Raw genomic sequence first — 26,663 nt, forward strand, 5'->3', positions numbered from 1 at the left:
ATTTTATTGTACAACTTTGTTGGCTTTATTGATTTATATATCCATGCTATATTTCAGCTTTCTAGCACTAACGACCACGGAGCAAAGCCTCGGACGGACAGACAGACAGACAGACAGACGGACATGGCGAAACTATAAGGGTTCCTAGTTGACTACGGAACCCTAAAAACGGAGATGACACTTGTCAAAATACCCTTCGCGTTTGAAAGGACTACAAAAAAAGTGAAATCGTATATAACTCCACGCCTCTGGATTCACGTACGCGCAGTGTTATGAAATAACACTCTAGATACCTAAATATTACTTATATTACCTAAAAACCGTACGGGATGATATCACCTCAGGCATCTAGGCAAGGCCGGCCATTCGCCTTTACCCCCGACCAAACTACCCAGACCTCCGACATTTACATAAAACAGTACAAAATCATTAACAAACACTCGCCATCCTTATCTAAAGCTCACCATCAGACAAAGATAGGAAATGACCAGTAATTAGGCATACTTTAATTATGGTAATTGAGAGATAACATTGTGTTTAAAAGAGTTTGTATGGATAAGGCTTATAATTATGGAGAGGTCTTGGTCCGTGGTCGTGGAGAACAAAAAAGTGTTTGCTTGCAATGGCCAATGACATTTGGCCACGGCGGGACTTGCTTTTATTATATTCATATGTATTGTGATAGAAGAAAGATATTAAGGCAGATACCTACTATAATTTTATTCCCGGACTTATTTATTTTGGACCCGGGTACGTCCTTAAACTACGTCCAAAAGACCTCCCTTTTGTGGAGGTGTGGTGTGGTGGTGGTGGTGTGGCGAGATGACATTCACAATGCCCATAGAGGTATGGGCATTGTGAATGTCATCTCGCTTTGTGTGGTAGGGCACAGCACAGCGGATGTTATTCCAGATCTAGAGTATAGCCCAACTGGGGAAGTACCTCCACCTTACAGAAAACCGCAGCCAAATAACACTAGACCCTACTCATAGTGTTGTGTTCCTGCCGGTGAGTAAGGTTGCCAGAGCTCAACGAGGGGGAGGGGGGTTTAGGGTCGGCAACGCGCATGTAACTCCTCTGGAGTTGCAGGCGTACATAGGCTACGGAAACTGCTTACCATCAGGCGGGCCGTATGCTTGTTTGCCACCGACGTAGTATAAAAAAATATACTTATATATATTTTCTTCTATATTGGTCCACTCGTTGATGTCTATTCCAAACAGGATTTTCTTTTGAACCGTCGCCTGCGGTATTTAAACCTTCAAGAGCGTACTCCCATCTTTAATGCCGGCAACGCGCTTACAACACATTTATTTTGTATTGCAAATTTTGAAAATAAGGAAAACCTATAAAACTAGTTTTCATTGTGACAATAACATACTAAAAATCATGGAGAACGGAAAATATGTAGAAGTGGAAAAAAAATCTCTTTTTTTATGGACGAGTATGTGGTATACCTCTCTTAAGCTGAAAAGAACAGATACTACTAATACCAGTGTTGCCAGGTGAGCGGAAGAGAATTATCGTATTTGAGTGTCAAAATGATCGCACCGATGAAAAAATTATATGTAAGTATCAAAAAGGCACTACTTCCACAATTTCTTGCTAAATACTGGCGTATATGCCCAATCTATAATCAAAGAAAACACAATTTTCGTCTAAATTGCGCAAAAACTAGTTTAATATTTGTAATAGATCCTAATGGTTTACAGGAAATTTTGACATTTTTGACGTAAACAAGGAGACGAACCCCCATAAGAACGAAACGAAAGTGTCATATTTTGCTTCAAACACTAAACCGTTTGGATGACATCGTCCAAAGGCTGTAATTATCGTACTTTTCAAAATTCAAAATTAAAAATGTATTCTACTCTTTTACAAGTCAATACAACATTATAGTAACATCATATAGTGACATGAAATATACATAACATTTATAAATACAACAGCCAATACCTGGGCAAACATTACATTATAATAATCTTACAATAAATAATTACTACAATACAATAGAGATATATAGTCTCTATGGTTAAAAATACATTAAATATGGAGATGTCCTCTGGAGTTGCAGGCGTACATAGGCTACGGATACTGCTTACCATCAGGCAGGCCGTATGCTTGTTTGCCACCGACGTAGTATTAAAAAAAATATGTAAAAGGTCCCCAAGTTTTGCGTACGATAATGGTCTTTGGAACGTACATCGTACCGGAGCCCAGATGATCGTACGTGTACGATAGTTATCGTACGCCTGGCAACACTGTTTTATTACTACATTTGCCTCCTATACTCGTATCACGCAAAAAATGTTTTATTGTCAAGTTCGTTTTGTAACCTTCCGCCAGGAGTAGAATATGTAGTTGCTTTAATGGTTTTCTCGTAATAGTGTAATATATTTCGATTGCGTGCAATAGGGCTACTTCGTAGAACAATTTACTGGGTAAGTGCACGCATTCACGTGTCTCTGCTAATTACAAGCACATAATTACAAGGGAAATTCGCACGTACACTGACATCAAAATGATGTCGTTTGGCTATCGTGCATTTCACTAGTACTGACTCGTACATGTACTGGCGCAAGCAAGACGCACGATAACTAAATGATATCATTCAGATGTCAGTGTACGTCCGAATTGGCCTATTAATTGAATTGCTTGGTTCATAATTATCATAGGCGCTCGATTGCATTTGATTTTAGTCAAATAAATGAAAATTGTATGAATTTTGATAAATAAATTTTATTGGTATGATATATGTAATAGAATTGAAATAACACAATAAAGCCAGAAGATTGGAAGTAGAGTCATAGACAACAGTTGGTATACAGTGTGTATCAAAAATAGTGGGGTTCGTTGAAGAGCGAAGAGGTATCGTATTCTGATTAGGAAAAAGTAGGTCAAGTAGGAGGTTTTTTTTCAAGCGAAACATTTTTATTTTCTAATTTAAACTGTCGTAAGACATACTAACATTAAACTAATTCTACGGAGAGAACGGCCGTCGTGAACGCTGCTCGCACTGTTAGTGCGTGAGAAAGGAGACCTGGGCTCTCCTGAACATGTCGCGCGAGTGGCTAAAACACGTGAGTGGAATCCGTAGAATTAGTTTAATTTTTTCTATGGGACAGGTCGTTCAAGTCGGTCAACCCTTCATACAAAGACCAAAAATTAATGTATCGCCTCAAAAATTGTTTTTTCTACTTTTTCATAATTATAATATGATCCGTATATACGGCACTGTTACCGTATTTAAGTATCGCCTCCCGTATTTTATCCCGTATTTGCACCTAATGCCGTGACTACATTTTTATCTAATTTTTATCATCATTTTGTTATTAATTATTATAATGTAACTGACAGTGTATGATTAATAACAATAAAAATTCTATCTATCTATTCTACCCCATTGTCCCGTATCGGTTCCGAATAATTATGGCAACCCTAATGATACCGAATACGCCCTTAAACGGATTCCCATAGTTTTGTTACATCCTGTATTACATTAAAATTCAAATATCGATCACTCATTTCTTTATTTCTCTATCAAGATATTCGATAGACCGTACACTATCGTTTACGAATAAAAACAAAACCCCCTAAAGGCCTTCACATTCGATCCCACCAATAAAAGATCTGATTGTGTTCGAGACGCGACTTGTCGCGACATGTCGCTTACCTGACCGACCTTGCCCGATCTCGACCAGTCTGCCCGTTATAACGGCGTGAACGTGAATCGGATCTAGTAACAACTTTGTGAGTAGACCCCCCCAACTGGCCAGGAGCTTGATGGTGTATTCGCATTTGTCCCTGTTGGACACATATTCCTATCTACTAATATCTTAATTGTACTTACTTAAATTGACATCGAAGTAATTATATGCGAGTGACATTTTAAATTTGTAATTTTTTCAATAAAAGAATATAAATATGAATATATAGATATTTTCATATTAATAATTTCGAACTGTCCCCGCCTCGTATATGGCAGCGGTTACATGGGGCGGGGACATTGTAGTAATAGACCGACGTGATCGAGGTTTGAGGGAAACTATGACCATCGTAACTCTATCTCTATCTCTATCGCAACTATTCAAGACCAACAACTTTTACACAAAACCGCTTTATTCGCGTATATTAAGTAAACGTTTTCCATGATTGGATGAGATATGCAACTATACATATAATATATACCTCCATGTCGCGTCCGATAACGGCGATCTTTACAAATTCCTCCGATGAGAAATTATTTGGCTCGCCAAACCGAACTTTGTATTAAATATACGATGACATTACACTTAGTGACTTCAAAACATTCTTCTAAATCTGTGTAAAGTTAGGTTTGTCTGACTCCGCCTCTAGAGTCAGGTACAGTTACAAACGGTTATAAATGTTATAATATCCGAGTACGAGTAGGTATTCATCTCACTCTTCCTAATGGTAGAAATAGATAGTATTCGCAAAAAAAACACAACAAAACAATCAATGGAGGACATGTTTTACAATGGCTTGTGCGGCAAAACAAATGCAATCCGTTATCACGCATAATGTGCAATACCAAACCAAAATGGCCGACCTATTGTGTCAAACATTTAAAACAATCTTATCCTTGCGTTTAGCTCCTCAAGTAACTTTACATGTAATATGAGGTGTGATTTTGGGAACTGCAAATGTAACTTTGTACACAAACATAGGTGAAAGAATCCGTTATAAAAACAATAGACGACTCCTGTAAAGGATCTTACCGTTGTTATGGACTTTTGCTTGGTGAAAAGAAATTGATGACACGGTGCTAAAACTTAAAACACAATAGAAGGTGTACCTCAGCAGGCTTAGTTTATGATGCTTCCCATTGTAAACAATACCTGTTTATTTTGATAATTTTGAATCTTTTTACAATGTAATAGTTTGAAGAATGATAAAATGTTTAAATGCAACGGTTAATACGGTAAAACAGTGTGACAAACGCGTGCCTAGTATTCGTTTGTAAAGTTCTTTCGTAGGCAGGTAATTGAAGCGTTTCGTTTTGTAAATAATTAGCTTCTTTGGTGAACTTTCGGTTTCTGTTATTGTGTCAGGTATTGAAATTTGACGGCAGTGGGTGGTAAAATTGTGGAAGTGAAGGGAATGAGGATTGAGCAATATGTTACGATTCGTCACAGATCTTTTTTAAACGGTTATTTATGTAATGATTGAGGGATAGGTTTTTGTCTGTTGTAGTATTAAGGCAATAACAAAAGCAAATACATATATTAAGGTTTGATACCTATAAAAAGCATGTGTTCGAAAGGTGGAATCTTGTGCGTTTCGAGGGTTTCAAGATACGAGGATTAAACAAATTTTGCCACCGATTGAAACACAACATTTTTCACCACACCAATACGCGAGGAAAATTCCAACTGTAAAACGTTACAAATCAAATTCAAACGAACGCTTTTAAATATTTATCATGCAAAATCATAATTTAAAAGTCAATTCCGACAGCCAACATGTGGAAACTGGAAACAACTCAAAATGAAATCAACTCACATTGCCCCTCTTGTAGGTTAATCATTAGCTTTTTAAAAATAAAGAGAGCCTTACGCTGCGCTGGTGCGGGGAATATGTTATTGCTTTATCAATACTTAAAAAATCTTCAAAACAATAGGGAAACATGAAATTGGAGTTCTAGACGAAACAAATTGCTTACAATGTATGTATGTATGTATGAAATAAACATAGATTTGTATCACTCGGCTAGTTCTCTACGATCTATGGGTCCTGCGTTAATACATAATTCAGGTGAATTTTGAGTTGGGGCTTGACCTCTGCTGCTATGCGTTTATTCATGGTGCCTTGGATAAAATGGAGATAGAGGTTTGTAAATACATACATGTTAGGTACTTACTATCGTACGGTACTATGTAGGTGAGGTACTTAGTCTTTTAGTATCGTAATAAATCAATTTCAAACGGAGTGACTAAACATTCGGATTTTAATAACAGGTTAAAAGTAACTTTTCTGGTTGAAGAAATGTCACGTTTGATACTGACAGATCTGCAGGCCTACAGCGAACACCGAAGTTTGCAAAATCTTTCTCTTTCACTCCCATTAAGGAGTAATTCGAGTGACAGAAAATGCCCGCAATTTGCGGACTTCGGTGTTCGAGGTTATAGCCCAGATTCTTAACTAATCCAGATCTAATTCATATCCTGTTATTAAAACCAGAATACGCCTGATATAGTGGAAATATTCGCCGTATTGGGTAAGGCTTTGGTAGCTTAGATGGCAGAGCACTGGGCAAGCAATCCAGTGGTTGTGGGTCGTGTGTTCAAGTCGCACCCAAGACAGTGAATTTTTCCACTTTTACGAGCTCTTACACGCGTCCTTCTTATATTAAAAACCGGCCAACGGAGACATATAAATGATCTGATCTATGAAACATTACATCAACTATACCATCTTGCCACCTGCGTACTCCATCCCACTCATTACTGGCATGATAGAGAGGGTCGGCTAGATGATTACCATAGAGAAGCAGATAACAAAGGCATGGTAAATACGAAGCTAATGTTAATTTGATTACATTGACACGGCTCGGTGCGCGCCAGCTATCCCGAACACGGTTGAACTTGTTACAATAGATATAAAAACTTGCCTCCATTGTATAATGGTTAGAATAAAAGAAATGTACGCAAATTTTCATGAGTTCATTTATAGACTAGATTCTTACACAAAAACAAAATATTTACAGTAGTGTGTAGATTTTAATGATCTGAAAAATGTTTTAAAATAATCTGAATAATGTTTTTACGATTTTAATGATATGAATGACAACAAAATTCAAGAAAGATTCAATGTAACGTCACTGTTTTATCTGTACCCTACCTATAGGTAGTGAATACTGTAAATAGCTAATAGTTAACCCCATAACCTAACACCTTATTTTAGCTACTTATGAACATGAGCATAGTATGTGTGATCGATAAACACACAATGTTATTGCAAGCTTGCAAGGCAAGTTGAAATGTATGTCACATTTCTAGAAAAGCAGGCGTCTCTATCTTAGGCTACGGTTATCGGTCATCAGAACATACAGAATTAGATATAAGTATGTAATTAGATATAAGTATGTAATTAGATATAAGTATGTAATTAGATATAATCAATTAATTATTTAATTTTTTATTTTTTTTATTCTTTGACATTTGGAGAACCTTTACACCTCCAAACCTTATTATTGTGTATTATTATTTTTCTCAGACCGTGGAGACCTTATACATCTCCAAACTTAATGTATTTACCGTGGAGACTATACGTCTCTGTCATATTGTATAATATACTTGACTTGGTACATACTAGTTATGTACAGAATGTAGCATTAGTTTATGAGACTGCTAGTTTAACAGTCCAGACGCGGTTTATTTATTTAGTATAAATTTTATTTTGACACTTGGAGAAACTTTACACCTCCAAATTTTATTAGTATTAGTACTCTGACATTGGGGACCTTTTACATCTCCAGATTTAATGTGTTTTTAACTATAGAGACTATACATCTCTATTGTATTGTATTAATTATTTATTTTAAGATTATTATAATGTAATGTTTACCCAGGTATTGGCTGTTGTATTTATAAATGTTGTTATGTATTTTTCATGTCACTATATGATGTTACTATAAATGTTGTATTGACTTGTAAAAGAGCCCTTGAAGCCTACTTGCAGAATAAATTTTTGAATTTTGAATTTTATAAGCGGGAGTGTATTATTGTTCAGTGAGAGACCCCAACTAATTTAAATGGTTACACCTTCTCATAAGAAAAAAATCACGAAAAAATGCCGAAGTCGCAAATTTTGAAATTCTGTCACTCATAAAATTACGTCATTAACTAATTAGATTGGGTACGTACCATCGCCAACACTGCCATCAGGTCCACAGATAGACAGTTAAGAGTGTTGCTGTTTGTACAACAAACTAGAGTAACTCTATAGAAGTCGGACTAGAGCTCAATGATGGACCCACGTGGATGGGGCCACGTGCCCCTTAACCATGCCATCCAAGTGATTTGACAGTCAAGTGGACCGTTTTTTGAAGTCAAAAATCTACTAAGAGTTTATATATTCCCTCGCTGGGTACGTATACTTAGTGGGTGTCTCAGCGTAAATAAAGGACCAAAACTTAAATACACGAAATGAAACTTCTCTGACCTTATCTCTCCCAAACTGGCCACGCGTCAGATTGTAACAATCATTAAAGAAAAGGTGCAACAGACACGAGATTTCAACTCATTTCACATGCGCCGGCAGCTGCGCGCCCATCTGCGCAAGGTGGCCTAGCACGTGTGCGGAGACCTTTATTACCAACTTTATTATACAGCTAATTTACTTGGCAGTAGAGGAAACTAACGTAAAGTAAACTTGGTAATTGTACAACTTTGTTTTTGCAGCTAGTGAATGTGAAGCTAATGGAGTTGAGGTGTACTGTAAAGTTGGTGTAGTGGTTTGAGGATATGCTATAGTTTTTATTTTTGTTTTAAGGGCTTTCTTCGCTAGGTGGTTAGTGATGGAATTTTTTTGAATGTATGTAGGTGGTGTGCTACTTTTTATGTTATACTACTATTTATTTTATTTTATTGTAATAAAGTTAAGAAAGAATGTAAATACTAATAATGTCCATACTAATAATAATAGTATTACAGACAGTAGACAGTTACATGGTGCTCAAATCATCTATCTATTACTTTTACCAAATTCTTATGAATACAATACAACGTTCAGTTTTGGGTATACTCACAAACTTCTGAGATATTATTGCAAGTGTGTAATATTATATACTACCGATAGTCTATACTTATTAAAATTATATACTTATTGAAGTATATATTTACATAATCAATTACAATAGCTATATTATCAAAAAACTAAGCCTAAATTAGCCTGAGGCATTGTTCCCAGGACACTGGCCGCGTTCCCTCTCTGCACTGTGAGGCTAAGTTTTTGTGCGAAAAAAGCGCCAGCTCGTAGGTCGCCAGACACCCAGACTAGTTTAGTAGAAATTTCTTTTACTAGTTTCTTGGTGTCGGACGACCAAGGACCGAAAGTTTCAATCGCAAGTGCCGCAAATACATAATTACTTTTTAAAAATGCATATTTGCGACACTTGGCAATTTGGGCGTCGTCTGCTGCCGTCCCCGGCTTCCTGGCAGAGCGCCGGACATGAGATGGGGCCAGCGTATCAACGCATGTTACATCCCACGCCAGGGGCCGCCCCAGGAACCAAGGTACGAGCGAGCAGCCGTCGGGCCTTTTGCCATCTGCCGCTGATAAACCAACTGGCTCCAGGGTTGCTGGTATGGAGACGGTACCGAGTGCTCTGCGGATTAGGTCGTTTAGGGCCGAGTGTCTATAAAATCGGCCGGCGCTTGACTGGCAGTGGAGTCCGTGGTGCCCATAAGCGTCAACAAGGCTTCCACAGCGGGAGCAAGCGTGTGGCTCGCAGGCTTTCAAACCTAGCCTGAGGCATACGGCTACGCGCAGTGACGCCGGGTCCAAAAGGGAACCAATGTTCCGCGACGGCAACGCGCGCAGCCAATGCCCTGACTCAGGTTCCGATACTGCGAGCAGTCTAGCACGTTCGCAAGGGTTCGAACTATTGTCCAAAAGGGATTTGTGGGTTGTCTTGATTTTTATCAGGTCCCAGGCTGCTTGGCAGGCTTTTTCGGTAGGCGGACTCTCGCCGGGATTTCCAGCACTCCAAGCTGACTCTGCATCTGCCAAGCTCGCCACTACTACAACCGTGGGATTGGTGACATTAAGAATGCCACGGATGAGAAGGGCGACGCTGTGGACAGACGAGAGAAAAGCGGGGAGAGCCAGATCGCCCGTAGAGCGAATACCCAGGCCACCATAATTAATAGGCAGAGTAGCCTGAGACCAGCTTTGAGAGCTGAAAGAGATGTTTAATATTTTGCAAACCGAATTTTTTAATATGTTGTCTATGGATGACGTGAGACTTGAGAATTTCCAAACAGGGCTGCAACGTAAAATATATAAGAATTTTGGAGAAAATAAACACAAACGTAAGATGTAAATGGCTGTATGAGCGTTAATTTTGAATAATAAATCTGAACAGTTGTGAAAGTTATCTAATTTTGAATTTATTGCTAAAGGGATGGCGTCTTCGAAAATAGGGGCACCGAGTAATACGAGGGAATCTCGTGTAACAAAGGTGAAATTGGGCGCGACAGAGTTGAGACTTAGAGTCAAAGCAGCCCGGGCGCTAGCTGAAAGCTTTTCTGAGATAAAAACCTCACACTTATTGAAGTTAAGTGTGAGGCCTATCTCAGCGAACTGCTTTGAGATTATATTTAAATCATTTAATACTGAAGAAGCCGTCCCTGCAAGTGTCCCATCATCCAGATACCATAAATTTAGTTTTGATTTTAGCTGAGTGATGATTGGGTGAATAGCGAGGCTAAAGATGACGGGCCCAAGCGGATCTCCTTGCTGACACCCAACGCATGAGGCAATTTCTTTTTCACCAAACATTAATTTGGATGGATTGCCGTAGCATTGTTTTAGGTATTCAAATATTTCCGGAATTTCCTTTAAAATTTCGTTTAAGAGAGTGCTACGGTCGATAGAATTAAATGCGTTTCTTACATCAACTTTAACCAAAATTTCGAAATTTGAGTTTTCCAGGAAAGTCCGTGTGGCGTGTACTGCGGCCTCACAACCGCCTCTGACACCGAAGCCAAGTTGTTTGGGCTTGAATTTGTCTGTAAGGCGGTCGTGAAACTCGCGGCAACACAATTTAGAGGCTAGTCGCCGTAGTGTGCTTCCCACCGCTATCGGACGAATGCCGCCGTCTTTTTTTTTTAAGGCTATCAGGTTAGCGCCGTATAAAATGGGAGTGATTTCGCTGCAGATTTTACCTGAAAGCATTAAATTTATCAACGCGGTCAGCTCTTTGAGGAGGGTTTCTCCGGCATCTCCCATAAGCGGGCTCGTCAGGTCCTTGAGGTGCTGCGGGGTTATGCCGTCAAGGCCACCGGCCGAACCATTAGGAAAAGAGCTGATCGCCTGTAAAGTTGCACGGTCCGTAACTTGTAGTGGTTGCGGAGAGATTTGAGGCGGCACGGGAAGTTGTACTGGTGTAGTTGAAATCGGATGCTTTTCTTTAAGAGAGGAGAACACTTCGTCAGAACGGGCGGCCAAGGTGTCACTAGAAAATAGAAGTTTTGTAGCGCCTCTTATGTTACCGTCAGAAACCTTATTTTCTATTGTCTTAATTTTATAGTTTAAATGAGTATTGCAAAGATTATAGGTTGCAGATTCCGCGGAATCGGAATCTACGGGAAAGTCAGGATGGAGTACATTTTCTTTGATAATAGCCGATAAAGTGCGATTGGATTGGTCTTGAGGGATATGAATATTTTTGTATGTAAATGTAAGTAAGGCTTCCCATGCGGGTAAATTATTATTAGACACAACCTTGGCCACGCATTCCGTCAGGCTCCGAGCTACAGCAACCCTAGCGCCTTTTGGTATACGTTTAGCTATTTTAGTGTGAGCTTTTAATACTGCTAGACGGGTACATAAATCTGCAGAGGGAGTCGCAGTGTTGGGAACAGAGGCCCCAGATCTGTTGACATGAGAGGAGTCCGTCGGGGGTAGGTCTATCCGAGGAATAAATTATCAAACCACCTAATATTTTGCACAAAGACAACACAACACAAGAAGCGTTATAGGATTAACTGTAGATTTGTGGAATGTCCTGTAATCTGTCAATATTGTAAATGAAAAAGGAATTCTGTCCGTCTGTCAGTTTACACTTTAACCGCAGAACCGATTTATGTGCCTATGGAGATAGTTTGAGGCCCGGGGAAGGACATACGTAGAATAGTTTTGATCAATCATGTTCATCATTCTACGTAGACGAAGCGGGCAGAAGCTACTTCCTTAAGTAAGCCTCGGCCTGCGACACTTAGTACACGCCAGTTGTCTTGATCCTGTGCCATTCCCACCAGTTGTCTGAAGATCGTGCAAGTCCGCTTACAACAGCAGCGCTCCAGCCATCGGACGTCCGATCGGCCTCCGTCCTACCGAGCGTCCTAGGTATGCCCAGCGCCGCGATCCTCCTCAATTCTCAAAAAGTGGCCGAGCCAGCGGAGACTGTAAGCTTTTGTCTCGCCGATAATATTGGGTGCAGCCATAAGATCTTCAATCTCGACGTTTATGCGGAGTCTAAAACTGCCATCTTCTCTTCTGACCGGGCCCAGAATCATTCGAAGTATTCTCCTTTCTGCCACCAGGAGCTTGTTTACTTCTTACAGAACCTAGTTTCTTATAAATCTTAATTTTGTATCCGTATACATTTTATATTAAAGGAAATGGAATGGATGTTTCCTTTAATATAAAATTTATAGCATCGGTTGCAGGTGTATCTGCTTCATAAAAAAATGGTTTATTGTATCTTTATATTAAATAACCAAGATGTTGTATTCCAACTAATTCACATAAAGCACACTTAACCGTAGTCTTTTGTTTTAAATGGTTTAACTGATGCATTTGATATGAATACCTACAGTTAACTCTATTTAAAGTCAAGTCATGATGAGTGAACGTTACGTATTTAAGCATAATCTCACACGAGATGGAGATAACCTAATAATCCCGGTTCACAGAACTCGGACAGTAACGGGCTCAGGCTTTCTCACGTAATATTTACCTTGTATATTGTCATTTCTTACAGAGGCGAACGCTCAAGGAAACTAGAATAATTGTTATCTCGAAATTAGAGTCAGAACTCGAATCTTATGAGTCAAAATTAAAAAAGTTTTCTAAAAGGACTGTCTCTAGGCGACGAGGAAAGAGTCTGCGGAGCCCGTTGTGTCACAACTTAAATACAGGAAACTCGGAAAAATCATAAGAAGATGGGAAAAGAAATAATAGCTTCATTTATAGTTATTAATTTTCTTTTGGCATTTCACAATTTACGATTGGCTAGACCAGGGGGTGCTCAGGGGAGCACTACTATAATAATGGTCATCCGAGCGATCACTCAGTAGGTAAGCGTTTTTAATGACATATATCCCTTGTGCGTTTGCGCAGGGTGTATTTGAGTTTTCTTAAAGGTCTTATGCGTCATATAAACTGTCATAAATACACGCCCTTTTATCATAATTTTTAGGCGTCGCAGAGACCTACAGTCAGCATCAAAAGTAACGGATCAAATAACGTTTCATATGTATCTACCATTCTGTAACAGCGTAACAAAAAGTGAAGTCTTTAATATAGACCAACTAAGACTGTAAAAGATATACTTTTGAGCGCGAATTTTAGATTTTTATCTATATTTGGAAAAGTTAACCGGAATATCAGATACTTTTGGCGCGTTGTTTCATCCGCTACTTTTGATGCTGACTGTACAAGAATTAAATAAATAAAATATGGTCCAGGTGTATAATTGAGAAGATTAATCTATGAAAGGGTGCATCTCATGAACCTGAATTCTGAGAGAAAAGGGATTTCTCAACTGTGGGAATCTGTCAACTCCGTCAACGGTTTTTGAGTATAAAGTATAAGCTATGGCTATAACAATTGTCTAAATTATTGAGAAATCAACATTATTTTTTGCTCATTTATTTGAATGAATAAATGACATGATTTGTGTTGTTTTTAATACTTATTGACTGGCGAGTTATTATTCAGTGTGAGAGCAATATTTTATTAAATACCTAACTCACTAGAGTACCCAAATATACATAACTAAATTTGGTCTTTTTTTTCGATATTTATAGAATTTATTTACAATAACAATATACATAATGGATATATACAGATGATTACTATAACTAGCTTATATCTAAAATAGGCCCTTGAAGCATTGTACCAAGGATGCTGGCGGCATTTCCTCGTTGTATCGCAATACTGATACGTTGTGCGAATTTAAATTTGATTAAGTTCATATTGAATTATTTTAAGTACTTATACCTATCTCCAATTCCATCTTCCCAATGTGGTAAACAAGTAATCGATATGATATTATTTGTAGGTAGAAGAATAAACATGTCCTCATAAGCTGTGTACGGAACCCTACGGAACGTATGAACATTGTTCCTTGCCCGGCACATTCCTGTCAGCTTAACTATCTCGTGTATCGAGTATAAATCACGTGACGTCATAGGTCACCTCATGTCACATACGGCTATTATGAACCAACTAACGAACGTATTCTGTTTATAGATTAAACAGTTTTTGATGCGTTAGATAAATAACATTTAATAATAGGACATTTACACTGCTGCTCTGTTAATAAGTTATGGGTCTAATACCACGTGTCTCAGATGATGGATGGTAAAGAAGTTGCACGGCCATTTTCTAGTAGGAGGTGCTGAATTTGGGACTAAAACTCTGTTAGATTTTTACTTCCTTAAAATAATGCAAATCAGCTTCATGCAGTCAAGTTTCGATATACTTTGGTTTTAATTCAACCAGTCCATAGCTGAGCATAGTAACATTTTTTTAACTATCTATCTATCCTACCGTTTTAGGTCGGTTTGGTTTCGAGAAAAAAAACTATTTGTAGGTCTATTCAAAATTTGTGTGAAATTAGCCCGGACAGGTTACAAAGTTTCCTGAAATAACGTATTATGTTAGAAAATATACACACTTGTATGACAATAAACACGAACACAAACGTAAATTTAAAATGATCTAGATCTAAAAGTCACGCTGGTACTTTGGGAAGGAATTACGGGAACCTTTGACACGGGCCTCATCTGAGACTGCGATAAGCCATTGCATCGGTAAGCGGCTGTGATGGATTATGATTACCAACATAGGTAGCTAGGGTTGCCACCACCCAGCCGTCGGTAGACGTCTGCTTTTGATTCATATTTAAGCTTATTTAGGTTACATATGACTGATTTTTTAAATTGCTATTTGAAAAAATTAAATTAAATTAAATTATCATTTATTTCAGATCTTTACAACCCATACATTTAAACCGCCATGATATTTGTGATGTTTTGACCGGGATAAAATATGTAGTTTTTTTTTCCACAACTCTGTCATTATTGAATCAGTTATTTTAACCTATTGATCTTAATGCCGTCATGAAACATTTGCATGTTATATTATAAAATTAAATCGTTAATTTCAAATTAAATGTTATCAAACTAAAGATTCAAAATAGAACGAAGGCTACTTTTTATAGGTCTCTGGGCGACTAGAGGATAAAGCTATTTAAATATCTATAAGCTTGAAATATTGACAACACGGTAGAAAAGTACAGTGTTTTCTGTCAACCACAAACTATCGGATGAAATGATAAAAGAATGAGGATAAGGATGTTTGCCAAGTATAACATGCCTTAAGCAATCTAATGCTTCTAATTTCTATAAAGGAAAGTACCTACTATATGCTATTATATGAATCCTTTAGTAATAAAAATTGTATTTTTTTATTTATTTTATGCGTATAATTATACGTTGTATTGTTTTCAAAAGGTGTGTCCCACCAAATTTCTTGTCATATTGAGATACACCCCTTAATAACTTGTCGGAGCTGTTATTAATGAACAGCTCAGCTGAGGGGTTGACTCTTCAAGAAAACTCCTGCTTCACGTTTACTTATTTTAATTTGGTATTTTACATGATTTAGGTATGTATGAGGCGGTAGTTGAGAGCCGTGTGTGGTTTGCGCGGTGAGTGGTCGCCGCGCTCGTGACGTCATACTCCGCAGTCCTCACCCCTCCGGAACTGGTTTGACCGCTGATGCGTTAACACCCTGCCCCCCTTGAAAGCTGCTGTTTTCAAGATCGTTCATGCAGGGGAGGGGGCACACTCGGTTGAGCGCTCTTCTGACCACGCCCTTCTGCGTGGTGAAATCTGCTACCCTGCAGACTCCGTCAGCTCCTGGATAGAGGTGTAGAGCTCTCCCAAGCCTCCATTTGAGTGGCGGGGTGTTCTCCTCCTTGAACACCACTAGGTCTCCAACCTTGAGTTCCTTCTGCCTCTGGCGCCACTTGGTACGTTGCTGCAACTCGGCCAAGTATTCGTTACGCCATCGTTGCCAGAAATGCTGGCGCAGCTGCTCGATCCTCTGGTACCTATCAGGGTTTTTAAGACAAACGGGGGGTGACGGCAGTGAAGTCATGGGCCGCCCCACCAGAAAGTGCCCTGGAGTCAGAGGGGAAAGATCAGTAGGGTCTGACGAGAAAGGAGTAAGAGGTCTGCTGTTTAGGATAGACTCAATTTGAGAAAATAACGTGCTCAGCTCCTCAAACGTCAGACTAGCATTACCCATAATTCGCTTCAAGTGGAATTTGGCCGATTTAACGGCTGCTTCCCAAATTCCACCGAAAGTAGGAGAGTAGGGGGGAGAAAAAATGAATTTTATGTGTTCCTCATTGCCAAACTCATAAATTGAATTTTGAGCGGATCTTAGCATTCTGGCTAATTCGTTATTTGCCCCTACAAAGTTAGTGCCATTGTCGCAATAAATTGTATGCGGTCTACATCTTCGAGCCACAAAACGACGTAAGCTTAGGATGAAGGCATTAGTGCTAAGATCGCTGACTGCTTCCAGGTGAACGGCCTTAGTTGCAAAGCAGACAAAAATATTTAAGTAGCATTTTGTTATGCGGTTACCCTTTCCCTTTTTACTGGAAATCATGAAGGGCCCCGCAAAATCAAGGCCGCACACCTGGAAGGGGTAAAACGAGGTAACCCTATCCACAGGTAGATTGCCCATCAGTGGCTTCATAGCTTCACCTCGAAGTCGTACGCATGTTACGCATTTATGAACGACACTACGCGCTAGAGACCGACCGCCAACTGGCCAGAATTCGTCGCGTATGGAGCTAAGGAGCAACTGAGGGCCAGCATGTAGTAGACGTAGGTGTTCGCTTTCCATCAAGAGCCGTGCAAAGTGATGCTTACCGTCCAATAGGACCGGGTGCTTTTTCTCGTAATTGCAATCGGCATTTTGTAAGCGACCACCTACTCTAATTACGCTGTCGCCATCAACAAAGACGGCTAACTGTAACAAATATGATTTAGTTTTAAGCTTCTTTCCTTGTAAAAGTATAGATAATTCTGTAGCATAAGTTTGTTTTTGTGATAGTTTTACTAAGTAGGTTAATGCATTATTTATTTCTTCTAATTTTAAGGTTCCTATTGTTTTAGTTTTAGGGTTTTTACAGTTGTGAATAAAGCGAAAGATATATGCTACTATTCTTTTTAATTTATTCGCCTTGGAATAATTTTCAAACACTATCAAGGGCGATTGCTCAATATTAATCATGGAAAATATTGAGCTGTCGCTCTGCTTTTTCCTTTCAGGTAAATTGGTATCTATAGAACCTATATTCTGTGGCCAGCCACTCTCATCATGCAGTAAATAGGATGGGCCATGCCACCATAAACTCAGTTCCGGCAACTGACCAGGTTCGACTCCTCGGGAGGCCAAATCTGCAGGATTTAAGGCAGTTGGCACATGCCGCCAGGAATCTCTCGTAGTTAATTCATGTATATCATTAACACGATTCGATACAAAAGCCTTAAACAGTTTTGGTTTGTTTCGTATCCAGCCCAACGCCACGGAACTATCAGTCCAAAAAACCTTGCGATCCACAGTACAGCGCAATGCACTAGTGACCTTGGCAGCTAGCCGCGCACCTAATAGCGCTCCCGATAATTCAAGTTTCGGAATAGTCAATATTGATCTAATTGAGGCTACGCGCGTTTTGGCACATAAAAGATTAACAGCCACATTGCCAGCGCCATCTGTCGACCGCAAGTAGACACACGCTGCATAAGCTGTTTGAGAAGCATCCACAAAACAATGCATCTGAATTGAAGTGGGACTGGAACACAAAACGTGTCGAGGTACCTTTAGGTTTGCCAGAACATGCACGTTTGACAAAAATTTAAGCCAGATTTTTTTTACGTCTATTGGTACTTCATCTTCCCAAGATAATTTAAGAATCCATAGTTTTTGAAGCAATATTTTTAGCTTTATTGTGCATGCACTGAGCAAGCCCATTGGGTCAAATATTTTGCATGTATTGGACAAAATTACCCGCTTTGTTATGGCACAGCTATTTTTGTCCAATTTCACTGAAAATTGTAAGGTATCATGATCAGGAAACCAAATTAAGCCCAATACGCTGGCCTGTTTATTTAAGTCTAATGACTGAGTTGAAGTACAGTCATCTTCGAAAATTTGTGGACAATTTGTTCTAAATTTGTGAATAGGGAAGCAAGCTGAGGCAAGCTTTTCTTTAACTAACTCGTAAATGTGCCTCAGGTTGCTTTCACTTTCAGCGCCACTAAGGAAATCATCGTAATAAAAATCATGTTTTATTATTTCGGACACTATTTTGTCGGGACATTCATTTGCCAACTGTACAAGACACCTAGCGCTTAAGAAAGGCGCTGAGCTGGTCCCATACGTCACCGTATTTAGCCTAAGTACATCAAGCGGTTTGGTTTTATCGTCCCTCCAAAGGATTAATTGCAGATGGCGCTGCGATTCGTCCAAGAAAATCTGCCGGTACATTTTTTGTATGTCCCCGGACAAAACATATTTATGTTGTCGAAACCTGATAAGAATGTCAAATAATTCATCCTGTATAACGGGTCCTATATATTGAATGTCATTAAGTGACTTTTGTGAGCTAGATTTAGCACTACAGTCAAAAATTACCCTCAATTTTTGTAGTTTCGCTGTCACGAATAATTGCGTGGTGGGGAGCGTAATAACCGAAGTCAGGTTTATAAATTTTACTCAAGTGACCTAGTTCTTCGTACTCCTTGATAAAGTCGCAATATTGTTTTTTAAGAACTGGATTTTTATTTAATCTAGTTTCTAAGTTTAAGAATCGTTTTTTAGCCATATTAAAACTATCGCCAAGTGCGGTTTCCGGATTTTCACGTAACGGCATTTTAACTAAGAATCGACCGTTATCTAAACGGCGCGTGTTATCTAAAAAGTGTTGTTCGCAAATATTATCGCTCTCGCTTTTAGTGACGTTCGGTAATGAAATTTCTTCAAGCTCCCAAAACCGTGTGAGATCTTGTGAGATTTGTTTCGTAAAGCAACAACGCACAATCTCGTCCTCATCCGAATCAACGTCACTTACGGGCCCCGCGACCAACCAGCCTAGTTTTGAAGATTGAAGAATCGGCTTATTTGGTCCGAGTTCGATTTTATCCGACGTCGTGATACTAAAGAAAAATTCAGCACTTAGTAGCAGATCGACTTCAGAAGGACGATAAAAACCAGGATCCGCCAGCTGTATATCCGCAGGTATGTTTAATTTTGAGGTATCTACATAATTGTTAGGTAGGCTATCTATAAGATGCTCCACGACGAAACAACGAATATTAACTTCATAAGGACTCGTTAACGAACTTACAGTGAGCTCACATCGATCTGAGACATTAAATGATAATTTATTTAAGCCGTACACGCAAGCCGGTTTTTTGTTATTGTTAGAGAATCCTAACTTATTTTTCATGCGTTCAGTTAAGAAACATCTCTGCGAACCAGGATCTAACATAGCTCGAACAATGTGAGATTTGTTATTTTCAACGTTCGTTATTTTAACTAAAGCTGTGCATAACAATACCTCCCGATCCGCTATCGCGTTCGCGGCGCACGCGCTGGCCGCGCTAATGACGGGCGCCGGGCCAGCTGTTTTATTATCAGCCTGTAAGGATAATGATTGATTATAATTATGTAATAATGTGTTATGTTTTTCCTTACAGACCTGACACGAACCGAGGCGGCATTGTTCGACGTTATGACCACGCCTCAAGCAGTTCAAGCAAAGATGTAACTTCAAGGCTTCGCTTGACCTACTTTCGACGTTCATGTCCTTGAACTTGACACACTCCGAGATCCTATGCGCGCCGTGGCACACCGGACACGTTGGCGGCGGCGGCGCCTTACTAAAGTGTGTTTGTTGTTTGCGGGATGCAGTTGCAGCAGCGACAAACGCCTTAGTAGCCTTAGGCTGTAGGTATTTATTTTCGGCTGGTTTATCGCTCCTGCATGCTACCATTGTTTCAAGTACATCGGCCCGAGTGCGCAAGAATTTCAAGAACTCGGATAATGCAGGCAAGTCTGTTAAGTTAGCCTTATATTCTTCCCACTTTCTTGACGTAGTGGGATCGAGTTTACTTGCGACTAAGTAGATGATTACGTCATCCCATGAATCAGTCGGGCGGCCTAAAGATTTAAGGGCGCTTAGGTTTTTTGTAATGTGATCAATAAGAAATCGAATTGACCGATGAGATTCTCGAGTCTGCGGATCTATGTTAAATAATGCCTTCATGTGATTATTTATAAGCAGATTTTTATTATCAAATCGTTCGCACAGTAATTCCCATGCCGTTTTGTAGTTTTTAGCTGTAAATTCAAGTGATTTTATTACGACACTGGCACTGCCCTCTAACGAGGAGCGTAAATAATGATATTTATTTATGTCAGGAATGGACTCGTTCACATGGATCATGGCGTCGAAGGTGTCGCGAAACTCCAACCATTTTAAGTAATTTCCGTCAAAAGACGGGAGAGAAATGGTCGGTAAACGAATTTTACTAATAGGGCCCGTCTCGAAAGTCGATTGGGCTGTTCGTGCACCCTCGGAACCACGGTCCTCATTGTTTGTATGAGAGTCAATTATCTCTTGTGTGGCTGAGATGAGAGAAATGAACTGCGTTTCTATGACGTCCCTTTCTTCCATCTGATCATCTAACTTATCACTTTTCATTTCAATTTGTGTTTGAATCGAGTCAAATTCCGAAAATAAAGTTTGTAATCTAGCCAATCGAAGACTTAATTCTTTACTTTGTAATGAAGTTATGTTTGAACGATCTATTTTTTGTATATTAGAAAGATAATCCTTATATTTTGTTACACGACCCTTATAGGTGCCTCTTTGACGTATTAATTCTTTTAAAGTTTCCTCTGACATTTTAAGTTATTTATCTACACTAAACACACTAATTTAATCAAGGGCAAATAAATAATTAGATAGAATAACTTGTGCACTCAAACCCAATTAAGTCTTGACAACTGGTCCACCGGCACGTTGATTTGCAGCGAAGTAGGTAACGTGACGTGCACGTCAAGCTATGACGCGCCGCGTACGCCGTGCACGACAACACTCACAGCTTGGCACAGCAATGAGCGCAGAACTCTCGTAATCACTGGAATGCACGGTTAGGACCGTTTGAGTTTAAAGTACACACTATTTTGCTGATTTAGGGAATAATCTAAATTATCTAAAAGATTGAAAATATATATTTTTTAACGGATCTCTTTTTATACTAGATTTAAGGTACTGAGAATTGTATATTAGCAAATAATGTGTAGTTATTTTATTACCTAAATCAAGGTAGCTTAAAGCAAGATATGAAATGAAGAAGAAATATAAGATTTTGTAAGATATATGCAGAATAAATGCAGTTGCTATGCAAAGCTGATGCAACACAAAATGGACGCTCGCTTATCGCACTGAGTAGATCCACCTATTTAATGCTCGCAATTTACGTAGTTCATGAATGCAAGTAGGCTTTTCTTAACTTTATGCACAGTAACGAATAAGCAGCGATTTTGATAGCTATAGCACTGATTAATTATTATTTTATCACGAATTATGAGCACTTCAAGGTCTAGACAAAAGCTGAGGGCTGAGCACTATATTCACATAAATTAAGGGGAATGGATCACAGGTGTTAAGGAAAATATAGGATGGGCTACTTTCCTGTATAATTGCGATGACGATCACTGGATGCAGGTGCAATTGTTGCAATCCGTATGGAATATTCCGCTCGCCCGTCGATCTCCCTTTAGATTATGGTACGTGGACATTGGTACAGTCCGGTCACGGTCGCCACTTGTCGGAGCTGTTATTAATGAACAGCTCAGCTGAGGGGTTGACTCTTCAAGAAAACTCCTGCTTCACGTTTACTTATTTTAATTTGGTATTTTACATGATTTAGGTATGTATGAGGCGGTAGTTGAGAGCCGTGTGTGGTTTGCGCGGTGAGTGGTCGCCGCGCTCGTGACGTCATACTCCGCAGTCCTCACCCCTCCGGAACTGGTTTGACCGCTGATGCGTTAACAAGGATTTTATTTGACGTCCATAAGCGCATAATATGCCTACTTGAAAAATAATCTTTATGTTTAAATAACTTTTTGATACGAAGATTGCCAAGTGACAACCCTAGCCGTACCGACACCGACGCGCGCGCATCTTGAAGCATTATGTGACAATTTGATATATTCTCCTTAATATATTACGGCCATTGTTACACTCGATATACGTAATATAAAATATATCGCCCGTGCCTTGAAATATCACCATAATTATACTGTTTAATATACCTGTGTCGATCTATTGAAATTATTTGTACCATTAGTTGATACTTGAGGGCCATTCTTCATAGCGAGGATCAAGTCTTTGACGGTTTAGTTTATTCGTTAAATCTTTATTCTTAAATTATACATATTATTAGATTATAAGGTAGAGGTAACATTATGAAAGAGTGATTAGACTGTATCTATAATAGTCAATGAAAAATTACTATGTATATGTCGTTTACGTTCTTAAATTTAGGCACGTATGATGGGACCGTGCGAAGTGCATGGTGGGGGTAAGTAAAGCGATCCCAGCGCATAAGGTGGTAAAAATTTGAACTAACTGCGGATAGCGTCTTTAACATTTCGTACAATTATATGGCTCGAAATGAAACTTTGATTTACGATTACTCCTGAAATATTCATTTAAATTGTATGGTGTAAGGGACCATTGTAATCTGTATGAAATGCTTAATATAACTAACGTATTTATTTTGATAATTGTTAATAATGTATCCATGTAAATAGCTTTGCAAATGCCACATATTACGTGATTAACGTGATCTTTTTCTAGAAGTTAAGAATGGATATAGTAAGTTATCCTTAAAAGATAGACATTTAACATCGCGGACTTTTTTGTAGACCTATGAATGAGAAACAACCCCACCATACATTGTTTTGTTATAGCTCAAACGGATTAGGCAGCGTTTTCGATTAAAGCTCCTAGCCAGCCTGACTATTTCCGAAAACATCGTTATATTTCAAACAATTTACACAAAACCTTAACAAGTTATATACTTAAGCCTTCCTCAAGAATCACTCTATTGATAGATGAAAGTCGTATGAAAATCCGTTCAGTCGTTTTTAGTTTTGGAGTAGTTTTATAAGATGTAGTGAATTGACGTTTTCCCCTAGACTTGCGGACACTAGGTTGCGTGACAGTCGTGCACGCTCCCAATAAACCCTTGTGTGACACAAGAAAAAACACAAAGACATAAAATCAACTCAAATTACGTTGAACCTGTGTTTTTTAATAATTTTAATCCATACGTAGATAAATAAAGATTCAATCAAAAAAATTGCCTTTATAGCCCTTAAGTTTAGGTTAGTCTATCTACATGACAAACTTGAAGGTAATTGGCAGTGTATGATCATTTTACACTGCAAAGGTACGAAGAAATACATGTTCTTTTCTTGTATATTAAGGGCAGCGTCGGCAACTGAACTGGGGCCTAGCCAAGATGGCAATCGTTGATATAAAACACCTACCGATACTTAAATACTTTGGACCCGGGTACGTCCTTAAACTACGTCCAAAAGAGACATATTGGTATTGTAAATGTCATCTACCTTTGTGTGGTAGGGCACAGCCAGTGGATGTCATTCCAGATCTATAGCAGAGCTCAACTGGGGAAATACCTCCACCTTACAGAAAACCGCAGCCAAGTGTTAGTGTTGTGTTCCTGCCGGTGAGTAAGGTTGCTAGAGCTCAACGAGGGGGGGCGGGTTTTGGGGTCGGCAACGCGCATGTAACTCCTCTGGAGTTGCAAACGTACATAGGCTACGGAGACTGCTTACCATCAGGCGGGCCGTCTGCTTGATTGCCACCGACGTAGTATAAAAAAAAAATGGATGGAAGTCGCGTCATTTTTCGTAGCATGTTGTCATACCCATACATTTCTTCCTTTCGTTTTTGGCCTTTGTCAACGACTATCAATTTCAAATAATATGCCCATAATATAGCCATCGATGGACCTTGTCTTTGTGATCAGTTAACATTGTGCTCACCATATTCACACGGATATTAAAATTTAAATCAAACTCATAGACAAGGAACCCGATCCACAATAAGACTAGACAACTATTGGTGCACACCCCGATGCAACGTCTTTGTGGTGTTGTCTGTCGGCGGAGCGTGAAAACACGTCCAGAGAATATTCTAATGTTTGGTTGAAAGGGTTTTTTTGAGGGAATATGATATTTAGATAATCTGTTTTGGGAATGTTTTATTTATTGTTGTATTACAACTGAATTATGATAATAAGTAGTGAAATGAAGACGATTCTGACGAGATTATTATCCACGGAGGTAAAATTCTCATGTAGTTAATAGCAATCGAATTTAGATAGCATAGTGAGGTTAAAAAAACAAACAGGCTCTCACACATTAAAGTGAATGAAATCTTAGCACCAAATAAATAGTACACAGAGTAAACAAGTTAAATGGTGCGGTATTTTGGAACCTAAACAGATACGACGTCAATATTAAGAAAAAGTGCCTCAAGGATTTATACTTAATTTATAACGGTGTTTTCACTTCTAGATGCACACTTAACACCGACGTATAAAAAATATTTACTATTACTTCTTTGATCAGTGTCCCTCAATATTTGTACTTGATTATTGAAATCTGCCAACCTTCAAAACCTTCTACCAACGGAATACGAAAATCCTAAAATCTTGTACAAACCAAACACATATCAAATACTTCGAAATGTTTATCAAATCTCAACCATCCAGTGTAATCAAAGGGCTCACATATCAATACCTCAAGCCAAACAGAAGGTACCCAATGCTTACTTCATATACAATAATCGTGTTTAATCGGAAATTAATAGCTTCATCTAATGTTGAACAAGGTAATCAGTTCGTAGGTATTGTTTGTCTATAAATGCCGTTAATACCAGTACCCCTAGTGTAAATTTATTCGATAGCGAAACGTGACGTACGCATTTGCGTTAAGTCTCATTTTTGAGTTTCCATAACGTCCTGCTTGGCGCGCTATATCGAATAAATTTACACAGGGTTTCAGAACTATCTATAAGGTAATTTATAAAATTATACAATAAATGATTATGATTATGATTATCGGTGCCCTTTCAAAACGTGACTTATCTTATAAGTTTACTTTCAGAAAGTAATTGTTTTCTCAACAATGAAGGACATAAGAATGATGCTTTAGGTGCAAGGGTTGAGTGCAATAAGTTTCTCAAGTAAGCACATTATCTAGTTTTAATTAAGTACTTACGTGCTGTAGTTTATATATAATGTAGTGTTATATTACAGGAAAACACAGAGTTTAAAAAATTGCGTGAGAGAAACTACTTAGAAAATTGGGACGTGCGATCGTTTATAGCGAATCGCGAATATTGAATACGCCGGTTCCAATCTGGTCTCGGACTTGATATTAGTATTTTTTTCTTTGTAGTTTATATATACGTATATCGTGTTTTTTTAAATAGTTAATAAAAATAATTTGATTTGTATAAAATTAAGAGGCAAGTGGAGTGGTAATTTCTCCATAAAACAAACGTATTACTTACTCTTTCTTCCATGGTTACTTACCACTACCATGGTCCCTGGACCAATATTTTTTTAAGTAGCTAGCTTAAGCCAAAAATTGTCTAAAATGGTCTAATTGACTAGACCGCAAAGAGAAGGTACATTATTTATAATGTTGAGCTCTAATCTAATATATTATTGTGCGTGTGTGTATTGATAGTGAAACCTCTAAATTGTACAAAAGCGACTAATATAATAATAATCGCTCATTACAATGTGAATGCTATCAGCCATCTTCGGACGTGGACGTGTATTCACGTTCACGTCGCATTCCGTCCTTTGTCACTCAAATTACAGATTAATCTGTTCTAGTGATGCGCGCGCACCGCACCCTCACACACATTCCCGAATCTTGTTATCCTCACAGTCGACTATGTTACAGTAAATTTAATGTCCTTTTCAGAAGCTTGTTTCCTATTTTTGTCTAATAATCTCTGTTTATATCAAATAGTAGCCATAGTTGATTAGACATAATGAAATATGTCATATTCTTACATATTTATATTCACTAAAATTATATTATATTTTGTTTTTTTGTTCTTATAAATAAAGAGATAAGTGCGGATAAACTGATTACAACGGTATTTTACATTTGACAGTCGTAACGAAATGTCTGCAAAGGTAACTTTAAGAAACTTCTCATATTTTTTATGGACAATGGAACCATCCTTTTACAAATCAGAAATTATCCAGTAGTTTTCGAGAACAGTTCCAACTTTTAGTAAATTTCCCGTAACTTGTCTGTAAGGAGGTGTTTATGACTAGCATCAGTCTAATCCTCGTGAACCCTGTCAAAAGTCATGAACATTTACGTAACATATTTACTATGTCTGGTACAGTCGCCTACAATAATATGGTACACAACGAAGGTACAAAACATATCTGACACAATCTTATTTAAGTATAGAGCCACAACGTGCATATTACTAGGGCCTTCGAAGAGTAACACACTATTGCAGGTGACTGTAC

General features: G+C 38.6%; 2 protein-coding genes across 2 annotated transcripts in view; both read right to left on the reverse strand.

The window, feature by feature from the left end:
- The window catches only part of LOC133520962 (TNF receptor-associated factor 4), a 128,118-nt gene that overhangs the window by 73,518 nt on the left and 27,937 nt on the right, over nucleotides 1-26,663 (reverse strand). The gene's annotated exons all lie outside the window — the stretch shown is intronic.
- LOC133521670 (uncharacterized) lies at nucleotides 15,601-22,122 on the reverse strand. Its single transcript, XM_061856756.1, has 2 exons — nucleotides 19,616-22,122; nucleotides 15,601-16,160 (listed from the first exon to the last, which is right to left on the reverse strand). Exons 1-2 carry the CDS (start codon nucleotides 20,963-20,965, stop codon nucleotides 16,134-16,136), a joined length of 1,377 nt encoding a protein of 458 aa, XP_061712740.1. The 5' UTR covers nucleotides 20,966-22,122; the 3' UTR covers nucleotides 15,601-16,133.

The sequence above is a fragment of the Cydia pomonella genome, chromosome 9, assembly GCF_033807575.1.
Source record: "Cydia pomonella isolate Wapato2018A chromosome 9, ilCydPomo1, whole genome shotgun sequence".
Lineage (NCBI taxonomy): Eukaryota > Metazoa > Arthropoda > Insecta > Lepidoptera > Tortricidae > Cydia > Cydia pomonella.

Bases quoted from the DNA above. Each gene is read 5' to 3' on its own strand.
- LOC133521670 (XM_061856756.1), bottom strand. From the start codon at position 20,965: ATGTCAGAGGAAACTTTAAAAGAATTAATACGTCAAAGAGGCACCTAT. The intron at 16,161-19,615 runs GTATTGTTATGC...CTCTGACTCCAG, and splicing joins ACGCGATAGCGGATCGGGAG to GGCACTTTCTGGTGGGGCGG.